This window comes from Labrus bergylta, chromosome 9, assembly GCF_963930695.1.
Source record: "Labrus bergylta chromosome 9, fLabBer1.1, whole genome shotgun sequence".
NCBI lineage: Eukaryota > Metazoa > Chordata > Actinopteri > Labriformes > Labridae > Labrus > Labrus bergylta.
The window spans coordinates 11,928,458-11,947,864 of NC_089203.1; the positions used below are offsets into that span (position 1 = coordinate 11,928,458).

General features: G+C 43.6%; 1 protein-coding gene across 3 annotated transcripts in view; it reads left to right on the plus strand.

The window, feature by feature from the left end:
- Window positions 1-19,407, plus strand: part of nlgn3a (neuroligin 3a) — a 132,841-nt gene that overhangs the window by 105,458 nt on the left and 7,976 nt on the right. For all 3 annotated transcript variants that reach the window (XM_065958506.1, XM_065958507.1, XM_065958508.1), the window contains one exon: window positions 8,934-9,723. In XM_065958506.1, the coding sequence (XP_065814578.1) occupies window positions 8,934-9,723 (790 nt within the window). The remainder of the gene's footprint in view (window positions 1-8,933; window positions 9,724-19,407) is intronic.

Here is a 19,407-nt window from a genome sequence, read left to right on the forward strand (position 1 = left end):
AGGGAGAGAGAAGAACACACAGAGTGACATAGGCACAGCTCGAAGAATATGTTTACGCTGCTGGAGCCCCGCGCCCAGCGTTCATGCTCGATACAATAGTTAATCAACTCGGACGCCTCTGCTGTTGGTGTGACCACTGAACCTGAAAGGCATCGGTAACGGGGGGCTCTTTTTAATAGGAAGAGCTCGATAATTTGGGCGCAGGAAGTAAAGTGCATCCAGGGAGTATTTTTTTTTTTCTAATGTCTCCTCTGGTTCTGCTTCATTAATGGAGGTTTAGATTAAAAGAGCTGTTGATGTTCTTGGTCAGAGAAAAAAGGTTGCTGCCTGCTAAGAGCTCTTTGCATGGTGCTTAATGAGCTTGAGTGTGTGTGCAAGTTGCATTTATGTGAGAAGTGTATAGGATACATATATAACAAGTTGCCTGTAGGTATTTTCTGTGCAGCTAAAATTGGATTGCCTTCCCTGAAGAATCACTTGATATTTAGAGGATGCACATGTGAAGCTAAGACAACATCTTTAGACTCTGCGTGTGTCTGAACACCCTGCACATTGTTTCTTATTGTAGGTATGCAACAATCAGATTTAATCGCAGACTCAAAGGCTTGTAAGCTAGTGATCCGCTGTACTCGAAGGCTATGAAAGGGGCCATGCAAACAGTAAGCTTCCACCCACCTTCTGCTTTTAGCCAGTATGTGTGTATCCATCTCAGTTTCACCTCCCGTACCCCCACAGCTCACAGCTAATTTGTTTCTGCAAGACTCGGGCACTTAGACTGAGGTCTCTCTCTCTCTCTCTCTCTCTCTTTTCTCTCTCACTCTCTCTCCCTTGCTGTCACTCTTTCGCTCCCTCTTTGCTCTGAATCCCTCTGATTCCCCCTGGGGGGGTGTACACTCCTTGCGACAATTTGTCACAAATACAACTGCGCCCTCTCCTCGGCTTTGCCTGGCCCAAAAAAAATGAGTTTCAGCCATCCCATCTGGCTGTCACAGGCAAGATGTCACCAAGAATAGTGGCTTCCCATCCATCCACGTTTCATGGCTGAATTGTCATATTTGTATGTGACTTATATCTTTAACCTGCCCATGCTAGACATATTTTAGATCTGATTTGTACTTATGGAGCTTTGCCTCATTGATGTGAGTGCACTCTTTGTCTCTGCCTGTCACTTCTGGCTGCATGTATAAAAATGAACAAAGCTTTGCTATACAATGCAGATGTGGAGGAAAAGCATGATGAGTATATATTTAGAAACAACAGGAGTCAGATGTTTTCACTGTTCCTACACAGCAGCCACTTGCAGAATTCTCCCATGAAACAAAGTGTCTGAGGGAGCTAAAGGCACTAATCATTTCCTCTCAGCACACTGATCTGAAATCTATTTGTGGACGCAGTAGGAGAGGAGAGAGGAAATCAGAAAACATCTTTAACAACTTGTCCCATCTAATGAGATTAGCAGAGCCGCTTACACAGTCATGACATGGAGATACACACAGATAACCCTGTAATAACTCATTATTCCTCCCATTTCAGCTTCGACGCCTAGTCAAGGCTCGCTGGCAGTGCGTGTTGTTGTTGTGCATACACAGCTATCAGGCCAATCTAGGCATTGCAGCAGCACTGTGGATTGGGCTCTGTGAATGCCACAGCACAAAGAGAGCTAGCAATAGAAGGACACGGAGACAGTGTTCTCTGCTCTTCAGAGGCTGCAGCATTAGTGACACATACATGAGTGCAAATGGAAAAATTCACCATGAAGTTCTCTTTTTCTTTTAGCTCGGTGGTATGAAGGAAAGAAATCCATTCAGTATGTATGCTTACATGCATGTGTAGTCATGAGAATGCAAAGATTACGTCCAAGAAATATGAGAAACAGATGAATGAATTTAACTGTAAATGACGTTTTCTTGCTATGAGATCAATAATTACAGACATTTTTGTGATCTCCTTTCTTCCTTTATCTTTTAAACCTTCTCTATCTTGCTAGTATTTTGATTATAATGTCTCATCTAATGACTTTGAATGAATTTCAAGTCTTTTATGGAATCTTCAGAGAACAACCTTGTCAGTCAACAGGTAGAGAAAAGGGAGCGCATATAGAGCCTTTCATTATTTGATCCATCAAACACACTTGTGTGTTTAAGAGCTGCCCTGGCCTTCACTTAAGTGTTGGAAGGCTTTTGAAAGCGAGTTACAGAGAGATGATACATGGCCATTTATGCTTGCGCAGATGTTTGTGGGCATTTTAACCGGATCACAACAGATTTTTAAATATCAAGCACCCTACATTAGCAATTAGCTGTTTTGGAGAAACTAAAACAAACACAGAATTTTTTTTTTTTAAATGTCAGTAATCTGCTTTACTGCAAACGGCAACATGTACTAATCTGAAATCTCCGGATGTGCTAACCCCCCTCACACACCCAGTCACACCAATTTCTAGGCTGAAATGAATTCAATGAATTAGTCTACAATTACTGTTTGACTCAGGTGTGCTGTGCGTGCCTGTGATTAGCCGCCAGATTGATGAGTTCAAGGAGGAGCGGTGGCCCTGCTGAGCCGTGCGTGCAGACGGAGGGAGGCCATTGGCGTGCGATGATGAGGCCTGGAGTGTGTGGTATTGACCAGTGGATGTCACGTCGTGATTAGTAGGAGATATCACACTCGCCAGGGCTCGGCTGCACATCGATCCTGGATCCTGGGTGCAGCCTGTCAATGGGGTCATTTTTATCCTCCTCTAACTTCCTCTCCTGCTTTCTTTTTCTTCTAGCTATTTCCCATTTCTTCAACTCTCCTTCACAAAAACCTTCATCCTTCCTCTTCTCTTCCCTTCCATCTTTTTTTGTGTTTTTGTGTTTTTTTTTCTGTTCTGTTCTACTTTCCCATTCCCTTCCTCCTTCCTGCCTCTATCCACCCTCGTGGATCAAACTCTTTATCTGGCCTAAGCCGCAGCCTGCAGGCAAGCAGGCAGTCTCTACAGAGACTGGAGCAGCAGACCAACAGCTTCAAACAACAATATATAGAGCTGGCATGAAGCATGTCTCACACTGATAGATGAAAACACGCTGCCCCCTCAGACTCTGACTCGATATGGACATGATGAAACATTTAGCAGCGCTGTCCTTGTGTTTCAAAGCCCACTTCTCTTCACTTGAATTTACTACAACACCTCCTGGGATGTAAGACAGACTTAAGTCGTGTAGGAATTAAGCAACAGTGGGCTGTTTTGTTCAGATCCATGAGAAAACAAAACAGTTGGAGGATGCATTTTCTCTGGCAGCCGTTCCGTTTGATGATCTGTTACGATAAAGGGTCTGCACTAAATCTGGTTTAGAGGAGACATGTGAGGCCAGGTAACAAGAAGCTATAAAAGAGGGGAAAAAAACAAGTCATGCATGCTTAGTCCTATTTGGGTCGTTGCATGTCTTGTTTCGTTTTATAGGTTCAAGCAAATTAGTTTTACAAATAACAGCGTTGCTCAGATCAGATTGTGCTTGAACGTACAGTATCCTGATGTAGCCGGGGAGGGATCATGGGAGTGTATTCAATGATGACACCACTGTCTCAGGATGGCTCGCCTTGCCCTCTTTCTCATTCTGTCAGTTTGAAGTTTAAGGGAACAGTTCATATGGAACAGGAACACAATGTAGGTGTTGTTTCAAGGCTGCCAGACCAATATGAAATTATCCATGGACTAATGCATGATCAGAACCAGAGGCACTTGAGTTTAAGTGTATGCAGCCTGTGGTACTGTGGGCTGTAGCCATGGAGACTGCAGCTTTAACCCTGTGTTACAAAGTGGCCAAAGATGTACAATTAGGCAAATTTCTTAAAAATTAATCCCCTGGCTTGCCTTTAATAATTCAGACGGGATTAAATCACTTGTTATATCTTTATCTTTGTAGGGAAAAAAATATCTCTGAGTGAAGATGAGCATTAATAACGGATGTAGAGAAAAAAAACAGAGAGAAAGAAAAGATCAGCCTAAGTGTAATGCTGCAAAAACAGCAAAGCAACATTTATTGAGTGTGTCCAACTGAGTAGTAGCCTACTTTGAGTGTAGAAGGAGAGGAATGTTTGCAACAGAGGGGGCTCTGCACAGTCCACAGGGTCTGTGGAGATTTGGTTACACTGAAGAGATGGTGGAGGTGGCTCAGAGGATTCAGGCTCCGCTGAACGCAGGCTTATGCCTCACAATCAGCAGGGAGGGACTCAGCATGGTTCCTCAGGAAAAGAAAAGACAGGGAGAGTGCGATAAAGAGAAAAAAAGACTGAGTGGAGGAAAGATTGAAGGCGAGGAAGAACAAGATCCAGTAGAGTTATGGGAAAAGGAAAAAAAGTGAGAGAAGGAAAGACATGTCCCTGTGGCCACGTTATTCCTCTCTTGCGATGGCTTTTATGTATATGAGAGGAATTTTGATCAGATTTAGCTGCTTTACATATTTTCACCCCTATTAGCTATTAAAGTCATGTAGAAGATTGTTAAGAAAATGAATCACTGACCTATAATATAAGCGTTGGCCAATCCATACTTCAAGGTCATTCGATAGACGTCGTATAGACGCTAATGTTGTCTTGCTAAGTCTTTTTTATTTTATTTGGATGACATTGTTGAGGTTGTTGTGGTTTTGCAGGATGCTCTTCAAAGTAGCATTAATGTCTGGATGAGGCTGATAAAACTCACCGCTGATGCTTAGCTTCAGTGTTTTTTTCCGGAAAAGTTTTTGTTCACACTCACACATGCCCAAAAATGCTACGTAATACATCAGCAGCGAGCCAAAGCACAGCAGTGTTGTTACTCTCTCTCTCTCCAGTGATGAAGCATCCATATTGCTGTTGTCAAAACACAGCTTAAACTTTAGCCTGTGTGTGTGGTTTGAGGCTCTCTAACCTATGCTGTGGTCATTGTACCCCCAAGGTCAAGCTCTCTTCTTTTTTTTTTTATCAGCCCTGAATTATCTTCATTCCACCCCAACCGCACGCCCATCTAGCAGCGAGGGGTGCAGAGCGGTCGAGGTCGGCAAGCCGCAGCACACGGGCGCTGCAGAGCGACGCGACAGCATTTTAGCAGGCACCCAATGAGTGATTACCTCGCAGCTCCAGTCATAATTCAGTGTGACCTCAATCTGCCAGCAACGCTGCGGCTTGATGGATCTGCTCACAGTTTGGGTGTCGGGTTCTCGCATGTCAAACACAGGCAGATAATTTCAGGGCTATCTGTTGCTTTAACAAAGTGAACACATGCGAGATGTGAATGTGACACACGTCTCGGCCGTGTTGCATCACGCTCTTTCTGTATAATTTGGCGGGATGTTGAGTGAGGAATCGCTTGCTGCGTAGATGTCAGAGTAGATACAGAAGACAAAACAATGTCGCAAATGGTTAACCTCCGTCATGATGATGCCTGTCGTCTGTTGGCCTATTCATCATAGCCATGCCTTATCAATCAAAGTCAGCAAAAAACAACGTGCAGGCTCACACACACACACACATGCACACACACGTCCCAGTGTGGATAATTAGTGGATTCCCTCAGTGGGCGATTGAGCCCATGCTCTTCCTCCCCTCTCTCTTTGACCTTCCCCTGTGAGCTTCCTCCCACAGCGGGGCTCATCACACACAGCTCTAATACATATTTATTTTGGTCAGGTGACAGCTCATGCACGCTGGATTTATATGTTTCTCGACAAACAATAGTGCAGCCTCGGTCACTCTTCCTCTTTTCATCAACCAAAGCGGGAGATAAATCTGAAAGTGTCACCCTGGCTCCTCAGCAGTGGGCCATCTGTGAGTTTTGGGTGCAGATTGAGAGTTTGACCAAGCCCTGTCATATTCAACCACTCTCCTCAATTACAGCAAACGGATTTGATATACGTATGTCTGTCAAATGGTGTTGGCAATCATAGGAGCTGTACTGCTGGCAAACGGTTTTTCTTTCTGACAAACTTGTGATCAAAGACTTTTAGAAAGTGGCAGTGGCATGGCCAGCGGCATTGGGATTCATGACAGACTCCCTGCACCATGACTGGCTCTGTTTGCACAGCGCAATCTGAGTTGAGATGTGAAGAGAGGCAATACCACTAAAGAGTGAGGAGGGGAGGGGGAGGGGGAGCAGGGAGGGGATGGCAGGATTAAGCCTCTACTCAACCCCCCCCTCCCCCTCCCCCTCCCCCTCCCCCTCCCCCTCCTTGCTGCCTCGGAGCGGCCATCTTTCATCTTGTGGCTGCCCCTCTCTAATGCTTTCAAGTGGTTGAAAACCTCAACATCTGCTTCCGCTCACTGGGACGCGGCACGGGCCACCGTCCTGCAGAGACACACAACCACAGGACTGATCCAAGGGCAGCTTCGGGGCAAAGCCACAGAAAGTTGATGTTCATCTACATGTAGATTAAGATTCTTGCTGCAGAAACAGATATCAAGGAAGAGGCTGGCACACATACTCAATTCCACAAAAACATATATTACTATCACAACTTTTAAATATCACTAAGCTCTTTTTCAGGACTTAAAAAAAAAAAATGGAAACCACACCCACTTATTAAGATTTTGCTCACTTAAAGGCTGACAAGCTCAAGCATGTGTTAGCTCTCTTCACTGTCCATGGTGATCAACATCCACAAACCAACAGTTAAACTCAACATACAGTGAATGGAAAGAAATATTACACAACTAATATATGAAAGCCATCATTCAACATCTCTAAAACTCATGAAACAGTACTCACAAAAACATCTCCACATCTCCTACAAAAACAAAAGATATGAAGTTAAGGGGACAAGAGAGAAAAGCTTTAATTATTAAAACATTTCTAATGATTTAGAAAGAGACATTTTAGATATTTTCTCTTTATATATAGGCCTATATATACACGTATAGAGAGAGAGAGAGAGATGTCGTCAAAAATATATAATGTTATGTAAATATAAACGTACATTGGGCAAAGCCACAGACCGTTGACTGTCTCCTCTTACAATGAGATTAATGTTTTTTAAAAAAAGGAAAAAATATTTTTTTGACTCTGAGGTTTAATTCAAAACCGACAATTTAAATGTGTATCAAAATCTGATTCTGCGACAACAGCATCCAGAACTAAAATCAATGTTCTAATACACAAACTGTGGCTTGTACTAGTACAACGCTCTCGCCATAGAAACATTTCACAGTTCACTCACCCAGACACATTAATTCTACTTACTACTTGCGAACAAATAAATGTAAATAGCTCTGTAAATAAACACTTCATCTTCGCCAAGAAGAAATAAGCCCCCCGCCGCCACTGATTAAGACTACCAAAGTGATATATCTGGCACTTAAGTCTGCTGTTTACCTCATAAACACAAAGACTTCAACACAGCCACCCACACTGTCACTGAAATACCACAAACTGAGTCTGCGTGCGTGCATGCACATTTCTTTGCAAGACTTTGTAGCCTAAATGGGGGATCATTTAATGACTTTTTTCTTCTAATGCATGCCATTCGGGGAGTGTTTCTTTCACTGTGACTTCAGTGGTATTACTAGACTCTTGCAGGAAAACTGCCATGAGAAATAACACTGTGTGGTCCAGTAGTATGAGCCATGTCTGATTTTCCTTGAGATTTGTAAAACAGCACTTCCAATTTAAAAACACAAACATATCAGGCTGGGAGGAAGGGTGCTGTCAAGACAGAGACTTTTCAGCATCAGTGATGATGTGAGGCTGTACCCGAGACAGAGAGGATGTCATGTCACCTTCACTCTGCTGTCTACAAGGAGAAATCTTTCAAAGAGGACGCAATTCAATTATTTCTGAGGAAATGATGTTTGTTATTTGGGATCTGTTACTCGTGCTGAAAAGTCATTTTAGATTTCCTTCATACTGCTCTGCAACTAAAATGTAATTTAATTTGCGAGAGAGCATCCCCATGAGACTATAGATTTGTTCGCCTGGGTTTCTAAACCCCCTTCACCCCCCTTTAAAGCCCTCCAACACACACACACACACACACACACACACACACACACACACACACACGAAACTGAAGATGAACGTAATGGATGGTCTGTTGACTCCAAGTCCCTATTTTTGTGTATAACAAGCAGGAGACCATGTTTTTTTCTGTTCAGCTGGGTCTTCTTTTATTGTGTTCCATCATGTTGCATTGTATCGCCAGGTGATGTGTGCAGCTCCATTCCTTCTGCAAATGTACGGAGTAGGAGTCAAGATATTTATAGCAAATCCACCCCCAAACTCCTGTAGAATTTAGTGATCTCTCAGTTAAAAAAATTAACTCAAGCAAGGTGTAACTGATGAGGCAGACATACTGTATGTGTGTGTGAGTGTGTCTGTTTGTAATGAGTGCAAAAAGGAGCATCTGCGTCTGTAATTGCCCTGTTTAAGGTTCATCTAATTTAAGCTACCATGAAAAGTGCATTAGCAGGTGGAGGGCATATGCACACAGTTCATACATTCAACAACGCTTACCAGAGTCTCTTTGCATTTCTAAAATTTCCTACAGGTAAAATCATTTCTTCTCGTAAGCTGTAGGTCTGTTTTGAAGTTTTGATGGTTTGCAAGTAGCCTCTAGAGCCATATTGGCAGCATCTGCTCCTGACAAACATACAGAGATTATTACAGAGCGAGCACATAGAGATGGGTGGAAGAAGACAAGCTGACAGACAGAGTGCTGATTCCATACTCTGTCTGCGAGCTGTCTGTGAGACCGGGCCATCTGCACATTCATTATCACAGCCGTGATTCCATTATTGTCTCGTGTGGCAACAAGGACTTGTTCTGTCTGGCCTTTGTTATTCTTATCGCCTTTGTAGCTGACAGCCCCCTTTTGATCTTGCCAGCAACTAAATTAAAAAATATCATGTAGTGTAGCACATAACTGAATTATCCTCTGTTATAGTGACACAATCACATCTTCCTGTCCCTTTTTCCTGTGCAGGTCTCTTCCACAGAGCCATCATTCAAAGCGGCTCAGCCCTCTCCAGCTGGGCGGTGAACTACCAGCCAGTCAAGTACACGCGTCTCCTGGCAGAGAAGGTGGGCTGTAACGTCCTGGACACCTTGGACATGGTGGACTGTCTGAGGAAGAAGAGCTCCAGGGAGCTAGTGGAGCAGGACATACAACCAGCGAGGTACCACGTTGCCTTCGGACCTGTTATCGATGGTGATGTCATCCCCGATGACCCTGAGATCCTGATGGAGCAGGGTGAGTTCCTCAACTACGACATCATGCTGGGGGTCAATCAGGGTGAGGGGCTGCGCTTTGTGGAGAATGTGGTGGATTCAGAGGACGGCGTGTCCGGTAATGACTTTGACTTCTCCGTGTCGGACTTTGTGGACAGTCTGTATGGTTACCCGGAGGGCAAGGACACGCTGAGGGAGACCATTAAGTTTATGTACACAGACTGGGCAGACAGAGACAATCCAGAGACCAGGCGTAAGACCCTGGTGGCTCTTTTCACTGACCATCAGTGGGTGGAACCTTCTGTGGTGACGGCTGATCTCCATGCTCGCTATGGCTCTCCCACCTACTTCTACGCCTTCTACCACCACTGCCAGAGCCTGATGAAGCCAGCCTGGTCGGATGCCGCCCACGGAGATGAGGTGCCCTATGTGTTTGGAATTCCTATGATCGGCCCAACAGACCTCTTCCCCTGTAACTTCTCCAAGAATGACGTCATGCTCAGTGCTGTGGTCATGACCTATTGGACCAACTTTGCCAAAACTGGGTGAGTAAAATGATTGATTCTTGGAGGGTGGAACTGATTGTTGATTTTATCTGCTTTTTGTTACCAATACTAACGGCTCTTTAATCAATGCTACTTCTTAATTTTAATGGGATTGCACTCTACAGGTGACCAGTATTCATTTTCCCTTCATTGAGGATTTTTGTTAAATTAATTTATTTTGCAGACTAGTTTAGCCTCCTTACAAATATTTAATGGTGAGAACAGGAAGATATGAAAATGAGAACTTGATTGAAGCCTGATTTTTACCTCACATGTGTCTGTTACCGTTAAAAGGTAAATGTAAAGTCAATGCTTCTCCTAATTCTGAGATCAATAACTATAAAGGTGCACACAGGTAAACAGTGGCTTTAAAAAAAAAACAGGTCAACTTTGGCATCCCCAGTAAACAAAGCTGTACTGTAGATCTTATGTACCGTACACGTTTGAGTAGTGTTTTCTTGAAAGAATCTCAACTTTCTTATAAAAGTCAAATTTACCACTCATGGTGAATCATTGCTGTGGAAAATGTAAACAATAAGTTGTTTTGGCAGCGTACTGTTATTCTCCCCTCAAAAAATACCGTAATTAATTTTTGCATTGATTGTCACCTTAATGCCAGTATCTGGTAACTATGATAACAGTTGTTTTTAGGTACACTGAATGATACTTAATAGTTGATAATTTCATGGAAAACCTAAAAAAAGTGTTGGCGTTTACAGACTGCCATGTGAAGGTGGACTACCATGTTAAACACAAGTGCAATTTTTGGGACGAAGTCCTTCCTACCTGCTCCAGAGGCAGTGGCAAAAGCATAATGGGGGGAAGAGCTGGCATTGTGTAACGTCAGAGTCTGCGATGCAGATCGGTGTGTGTGCATGCCTGAGTGTGTGTGTATGTAGAGCTCCTGTTGTGTGCTCACATGCAGCATTCCGCAATACTGTACTGCAGTGTGAATTCACTGGGATACCAGTATAACTCTGTTATTGATGCAATATGCAAGTATAAAGGCGTCAAGATGGCAGATCTTTGTTACAGCACTATTTGCTGCTTCTGATGACTTGCACTCTAAGGGATTTTATCATTTTATGTCCAATGAACCACTTTGGCAAGTATTCATGTTTCTCCTTCATGACAACACATTTGGCCAGATACTGTTTGGAATGAACACTTCTGCTGCTGTAAACAACCATTTGATATCTACATTCAGTAAATGGACTTCAGCTTGTATATCGCTTTTCTAGAGTTCTGACTTCTCAAGGCGCAGGTCATATTCACCCATTCATACCACATTCACACACTGAGGATGCTATGTAAAGTGTCTATCAGTATCAGCTAATCCCATTCGTACACATACATATGCCAGCGACAAAGCAATTGCTTGAGACACTTGGGGTGTCTGGCCCAAGGACACATCGACCTGTGGCCGCAGGAGCTGGGGATTGAACCCCCGATCTTTTGGTTGAGGGACAACCGTGTCTACCCTTTATCCACAGCCACCCCTATCTGGGACAGGTCCATCCTTACCTCTCCTTTTTTTTAAAAGAAACGTATTAATACATGAAATAAGATAGCACTCTGCCAGCTGTTTCATTGGTATTTCGGGCATTTTGCCCAAGCTGACAGTATTAATATGTCCTATAGTTTTAACACCTTTTATAGAGTTTTACCTTTAGTTAGGGTGAAAGAATGGTTACATTTCAGGCATTAAACCGGTCACTAATTTGGGTATAAAATGGAGTGGACTGGCCGCTTTGGGCTGAAAGTGAAATACTGTGAATTAGATGAAACACCATCAGATCCCAAATGTTTCCACATTACACTGAACAACTATTACACACAGTATTCACTGTATCATTAGCACATTCATCTCTTTATAGTCACCCAGTACCCTTATTTAACAGCTGTCTTACTAAAAATCTAAAATAAACTAATGAATTAATGACATCCACATACTGATAGAACTACTTACTGCTGCAGGGTCCTAACAACATAAAGATTCTGACCAATCAGGAACTAATCATTACCAATTTAAAACCAATCCACAGTATCAATCTCTAATCCTAATTTAGATCAGACAAGTGGTTGTTTTTGTATCCTGAGTCTAATTACTTTAGCAGCACAACATATTCACAAGTATTACTCATTAGTCTTTAAATTAGTGAAACTAGAGTAATAGAAAAGAGGTAAATCCAGTGCTCACACATTTACAGACTTGTTACTAATGGAAAGTCAAAGAGAAAAATCCTATCTCAGTCCGATTAAAAGACTTCTGTGCCAAAGAAAAGAAGCTGCTGGGAAAAATAAGTTCCAAAATGGATAGTAAAGGACAGAAAAAGCATTTTTCAACAAAGACATTTTTTTCAGAGGTGTTTTTTTCGCCTTGGAATTCCTGGGTCCCAGTCTGAAAACTTGAGACATATTGAATCTGAGGAAGATTAAATGTCCCCCCCAGAATGTGTGCTGTGCTTTTTGTGCTTGGCTGCCTGTTTGGGTTGAGTATGTGTGCATGGCTGCCTGCCTTTCTGTATACTTCTGTGTGTATTTTTGTGTGTGCTGTCTGTGTGTTTGGCAGGAAACACTATCTATGCTCTATTATATCGAGGCCCAAAAGACACAGAGACTTATCAGGGAGACATATCAAACTCTTGCCCTCGGCGGTATCGATTCCCTTGGCGTGGACCAAGTCGATCACTCGTGCCCTGGCCTCCTCCCGCTCCCCACAAAGCACAATTTCACCCCCACCCATCACAAAGCCTGACCATTTTGTGTGACTAGTAGTAATCATTTCTAACAACTAAAATTTAATTTGACAATCCCTGTAACCAGAGAAGTATTGATCCCACCCTAGACAGGATGCAGGCTGAAATCTTGTTTTTTTTTATCTGCCTCTAAATCATCATCTGTCCAATCAGGTGGCATTTACATCCAGTCGTCTGGCTGATAGGCTAATCCCGGGGGCCTCCGGCTCTGTGAGATCCTTGAACTGCTAATGGCAGAGCAGTACAGATGGGCTGATGTCGGCTGAGCTGTCTCCTCAAGGAAAAGCACTGAGGTCCATCAGTGATGCTTGGACTAAAAAACAGCTGTCTCCTTTGCCTGGCAGCCATCTGAATTTGTGGATTCAGATGGAATTTTTTACTTTCCTCTCAAGAATATTATCTTCTGGTTGAAGAAAAAAGGCTTCATTTGGTTTTAATGAGAAGTTTAAAATCTCATGGTAAATGCACACTGCTAAAAATGGACTAATTTTTAATTGGATCTTTCATTGTCAGTGAGTTCATCCCTGATGGATGATGACAGCCTGCCCATCTTACCTACTGGTTCAGATTTAAGTCAGCACCATGGGCGGTGTGCCTGCAATATCTTTAACCTGGCCTTCACCCTGGAAAAGCATCAGAAGTTGAAACAACAAATAGCACTTTACCGCTGACCCCGTGTCAGTTTTGTAGATTTCCGCATCACTGATTGATTGTGAAAAGGAACAGAGCGCCGTGAGAGTAAACCGGTTCTAGATTTGCTCTTGCCATGTTATGGGAAGCATACGCCCTATGGTGTGTCGCTTTGGCGTTACTCCAGATTGGAGGATTACATGAAGGCCACAATTAGGCACTCAGATGGTAAGAGCCAGGGATTAGATGCCAGGATAATAGAAAACTCAGTGTGCATCTCCAAAGGGTAATTTCGCCCCAGTGTAAGTCGAAGGCTCTACCATTGACTCCTTAGGGAATGGGATCGGGATATTTCCCATAGATTCTGAAGTTCATCCTCCTCATTTAGACCTCAAAAAGGGGATATAGATCTCCCCTCCAACACCAAGCCAACCCAATCTGGCTCTGGAGGACATCCTTTTAATTAAGACTCTGTTGGATTCTCTTTGCCGCCTTGGCTCCGTCCAACAGCCGTCTTTCCTCGTATCTGTAAAGCAGCAGCTTTCGCTCCCCTTCCAGATGTTCGTAATGAACTGACCCAGATTGCACTTCCTGCCCACTCTCTAAATCGGGTGTTGAAACATGTGTGACATGATGTTGCGACACTTGGGCTGCATGTCAACAGTGTGTATCATAGCAGCCCCCCCCCTCCACCCCCCCCAAAAAAAATCTCTCCCTGTCCCTGACTCTCATGTGTCATCTTTACAGGGCAAATCCCGGACCATGCGCCCTTTTCCCCCCCTCCATCAGTGTCAGTGAAGCATAAAAGCATACAGAGAGTGCACACTGTCAAATCTTCTTAGTGTGCATGTGCGCATGTGTGCGAGAGCGATTGTGAGGGTGTGCGTTTACACCATGAGGCTGTTCTTTGCTGAGAGTTAGGGATGTTTCAGAAGCCGGGGATTTACTCAGCTCAGAGTTATTTTTCTGGCTGCAATATTTGTTTTACTATTGACAGGCAAAATTGTCCTGCACTTAACTGCCACAATAACTTCTCCTGAACCATTTCTCCAAAACTTTTTCCACATGTGGCCTCCTCAACACCTTGTCAAAGACACATCTAAGCACAGAAACAGGACTGTGCACATAAACAACTGGCAGAACAGTTATATTATCAATGCTGATAATAAAGAAAGCCCAGCAAAGATCAATCATTGTATATCATTTGTTTTATAAATATGTTGGTCCATCTTCCTCAGTCTTGTTTTTTGCCTGCTTTTTGCTCATTTCACCCAGTTTGGTTAGTTGTGCCACATGCTGTGCCGGGCCTTGCTAGGTAGTTAGAGAGCAGAGTGCTGTCATGTGCTGAATTTCTTATCTGCATTCTGGTCAACTCCCCCTCTCTCCCTCTCTCTCATTATTCTATACAAAAAAAAAGAACAAAAGTCTGCTCATGTTTTACATTCACAACATGGGCTAAAATATGCAGTATTGATTGCTTTGTCTTTTGTGACAATGGCTGCAGACCAAACAAATGCAGATAGGAGTAACTACACCGTGTCTATAGTGCAGTTTAACAGCCGACACTTTGATTTACAGCCCTGCATGTTGATTTTCTTTCTGTCTTCTTCCCACATGTCAATCGAGCAACCTTTCTCTGTAGGCTTAACCATGCGTATACATCTACTATTTCTCTCATCTGACCTCATTCATGAACCGATTCAACAGGTTTTTTTTTTAGGTTTTTTTTTTACGACAGCTGTCGAGCAGTTACATCACTCACTCCTTGCTCCGCCCACCCCCCCCCCCCCCCCCCACTTGTCCTTTCTCCGGATTATTCCCCCTGTTCCCTTTAGCCTCCTTCGTTAGGGCCAACTCGACCTGCACCAGGAGTGTGTGAATGCTCGGCATTGTGCAACAGCACAGCCACCTATCTACTCCATTAAATAGGCACTCACTTGATGGGAGATTTGTAGCCAATATCCTGATTTGCATTAGAGAAGGTAAGGAAGTGGTGTGGCTTGTTAAGGGGCCTGGATGCAATTGATCGGTGTCCATGCTGTGCACTGAATGTAATGAGGGCAGGACAGCGGGAGGAGGAGGGAAGGAAGTGGATCCATAAGTAAGTGATTTTTTAATTAAAAACAAGTATAAATACTAAAAGATTCATGTTAATATTTAAAAAAAGCTTCAGAGGGCTTAAGAGTGAAAGGTGTTAATTGCTCAAAAAAGGTGGAGCGGGAATAGGGACTGTGCATGGTGCAGGAGAAGGTGTTGTGTTCGCTGTCACTCATCTAATCAAACAAATCAATAGCGTCTATAATAAGGAGTGGTCTGAGAGCTGTGTCCTCTAACACTTCTGCACGCCCCAAAGTCACAGCGCCTCGCCCTGCATCACTTAGCCTGCTGAACCGAAGGCTGCCATTAAATATGAGCCACGCATCACTCAGCCCTCTGCACCAGTGTGCGACCACATGAAGGGTAAAAGAGCACAGCCTGATCATTTGCCCGCTCAGTGCGGAAGTTGCCCCCCGCGTGTCCAAGCCGAGACGGGTCTGCAAACAGATCGAGTGTGTTTATAAAATATGTATTCAAAAAGCAGGGAAAGGTGCTGCGAACCTTCTGTTGGAGTCTAAAATCACAATTAGATGCTTACTTTGTTTTACCTGGTAAGTAGATAAACAACTGCAGGGGATGAATTTGTCTCACAACAGCTAGAACAATAACTTAAAAAAAGAAATACAGGTTCAAACGTTGCGTATTTTATCAGCATAGCCAAACGAGCATCGCTGCCACTGAATTAATGCGTGTTCCTTGTTTTATACTGAGAAGCTATATGCATCTCAAGATCCACAGACCTTGAGTGTAGTGAAAATAGATTCTTGTCTCTCCGCCTTAGGGCACCTAAACGTGTCTTTTCAGATTTGGTGATGGCTAGGTCTATGATCATTCAAGCGCTTCAAATTACATCAGGATGAAAAGGGGAAGGAGGTACATGGGAAATGAAAAAAAGAAAGAAAATGATATTCATTCTTCCCCCTTATCTACCTTTTACATCGGTGCTCGCAGATAGGGCTTGGAATAGGTAATGAGCTGAGGTCCTGTTCTGCCTCGTGTGAAGGGAGAGCTGGGAGTGTGTGTCTGTCATGCAGGTGGCCCAGGCATCTTCTAGAAGACTTACAGTTACTCAAAGCTTTGTCTTTTATCAGCCTGGAGAGTCATCACTACACGGCATGTACCACTTTGTGAAATACGACATGCTTTGCGTTCAAGTGAAGCACTTGTGCGGCCCCAGAGGCCATCTCACCATGATGCGCTGCAAATTCGAGCACGCACGTACACATGTACACATTGTGACAGGCAGGAGATGAAGCACGCACACACAAACTCCCAGTCAATCACAGCCACAAACACATGGGAGCACTTAAACACGCATGGCAGGCCAAGGTTAGCGGGGGTCAGCAGGCCATCATGAGGAGGAGGAGGAGGAAGAGGAGGAGATGAGGTCCATGGTTTATGAAAGCACACAGCCATATGAACACATCAGAGGAAATCTGAAAGACCATTAAAACGCCCGCTTTTATTGGTGTAATAATCCCTCCTCTCTGCCTGGGAGGCCAGCCACAGCTCCAATGACCGTTGGGATTAAGTGGCAGGCCTGACAGGAGGCAGGCTATCAGCTATTACAGGGAGCTACGGGAGCCCGACAGGACCACAAACATGACTTTATCCCAGGACTGTTCACACAAGTCACAATGAGGCGTTTGCTCGAGAGCTGAACACACACAGTGAGCAACTTCTGTTGACTATTTATCACCAAACTGTCACAATATTTGGATGAGAAACAATACAATGACCAAGAGGGTTGAATGCAAGAGTGTCAGATTTAATTTGGGTTTCCTTTCAGCTTGTCAGGTGGCTGCTGACAGGTTAAGATCATGTTTCATGATTTTATTCATGTTTTATCTCTAATGAAAAGTCTCCAATGTGCAGTGAATTCTTATTTTAAAAAAAAGTCTTCGGAACATCCAGACCAGCCGACCGTTGATGTCTTATCATCAACTTTCCAGCCTGTTTCATTCCGTTTCGATCCGTCTGTATCTCACTGTGACTGGTGTCAGCTGACTACTTAGTCCTTACTTTGTTTCATATACAAAACTAATGATAAGAAAAAGGAGCCGGAACAAAAAAAGGAGCTTACAAATAGAGATGAAAACAGACTGCACAGTAAAAGTAGACAAACTTCTACCTCTTTTTATTTGTTATCTACAAAGGGGAATATTGTATTCTTTATAGAGCTGTTTTTATAGTTTGGGAGTTGCAAATGTCTACTTCTTGGATGTTTTAAACCAATATGTGTTCTTCTAGAATTTTGATCTCAAAAGCATAAGAGAGGTAGAAAGAACAGTTCCTAAAATGCAGCTTCACCAGACTATTGTATTGGCTCATATTGTGCAGGTGTTAGAAGTTGAACTACCTGTATTTCCCCCCCCAAAGAATTTAGAAAAAACATCTGCTCTTTTTTTTTTTACCATGTTCAGAAAAAACAACACAGCAGCACAGCCCATGCAGGAAACAGTGTAAAGTGTATCTGACTACATTGCATCACACAGCACCCAGTACGCCCCCAGTACAAATAGAGCAGGGTAACCTAGAAGCCCTCTCCACGCTGAGCAGCAAACACAGCAAGCTCAGATCATTCGCTCAGACTCCACAGCTCAGGGCAGGACTTCAAAGCCAGCGTGCAGCCCAAAGTTGAGCAGAGGTGGTAGAAAGTGTTCAAAGGAATGTAGCCTGTTTACTATTGACTTTGCAACAATTACCCAAGCATATGTGTGTGTAATTAGATAAGGCAGCCAGTTGTTCTCTAATGCGGCAAATCAAATTAACTAAAGATGCCACATTGATTTCTTTGTGTTCCTTAAATTATTCATCTTCACTTGCACTGAACCAGCCAGCCAGCCACAAAAGAGCTTTTCTAACCCTTCTACACTGCTGCTCCCTGCACACGCACACACGCACTACACACAAACACACAGACACACGCATACCTCGATTGTTTGGGGAGATCTGTCCAAGTACCTTTGTAATATTTTCACCACCACAATTCTGCGGTATTGACCCTCCTGAAAAGATTTGCAGTGTTATGGAAATGCCCCGAATTCCTATTAACTCAGATTGCGCCGACCTCCACTATTGTTGTTATATGTGTGTGTGTGGGGTGGAAGGGGGGGGGGGGGGTAAATGTGTTTGTACATGTGTGTGTATGACAGCACGAACAGCGAGGCCATGAGGATTCACGAGGCACGAAGGCTGCAGACTACCACGTCTCAGGCTGCTCCATTGACGTCCTGTTCTCTGGCATGTTGTGCACGGGGAGATCAATATGACCTTACCTCCACCACCCACTCCTTTGAAACTTAATTACTGATATTCAGCTACAAAGTCATCATAGTCTGGCTGTCAATATTCATTGGGGATCATTACGGGCCTAATAAAAGAGGTTATTTACGGGCTGCTCTGCTGACACCGGCCCAGGTCCAGGGATTCAGCTCCAGCCATCTCAATTTGCTTTACCTCCCTCCTCTCTCTCTCTCTCTCTCTCTCTCTCTCTCTCTCTCTCTCTCTCTCTCTCTCTCTGTCTTCTTCCCTCCTCTCTTTCTCTCTCTCTCTCACCTCTCCCAGAAGCACTGACCTGAAAAGGAAAAATTGACAGCAGAGAAACAAACAGGAGCAAAGAGGGAGGGTGAATTCTTCTAACAGAGCTTTTAATTCTCTTGGCCGTGTTGGGAGCTTTTCCAGCCTGTGCCCAAACAAACAGCATACTGTATGGCCGCTATATCCCCTAAATTTGAACTTTGCCTGCCAATAGCATCACAGCCAGACCCGCAAAGGGATATTTCCTGACATTTAGAGAAATGTTGCGCAGGGCCTTTCCTCCTTGCAACAACACTGTTCCTAACTTCTCAGCTCCGACATCAATTATTGTGTTTTCAAGGCTGTAGCCCTTTTCTTCAGGTCCCTCCACAGAAAGTAATTTCATCAGGAACAAAAGCAATGCCATGGGCTGCAGAGCTCCCATTCTTGACATTGTAGGGCAACAAGGCAACAAGGAGTTGTGTGATTGCTATATGTTAATTCATTCAATAAATCAATAGCTTCACTGTAATTGAAATGGCCATCCGGTGTTAAGGCAACATAAAGGAAAGTGAAAAGTGGAACAGTGAACTCTGTAGATCAAAAACAGGAACTGCATCCTGAGAATCTCTCTACTTCTCTCTGGCTCAGTCTCACACATCCCATTTTTGTCTCCATC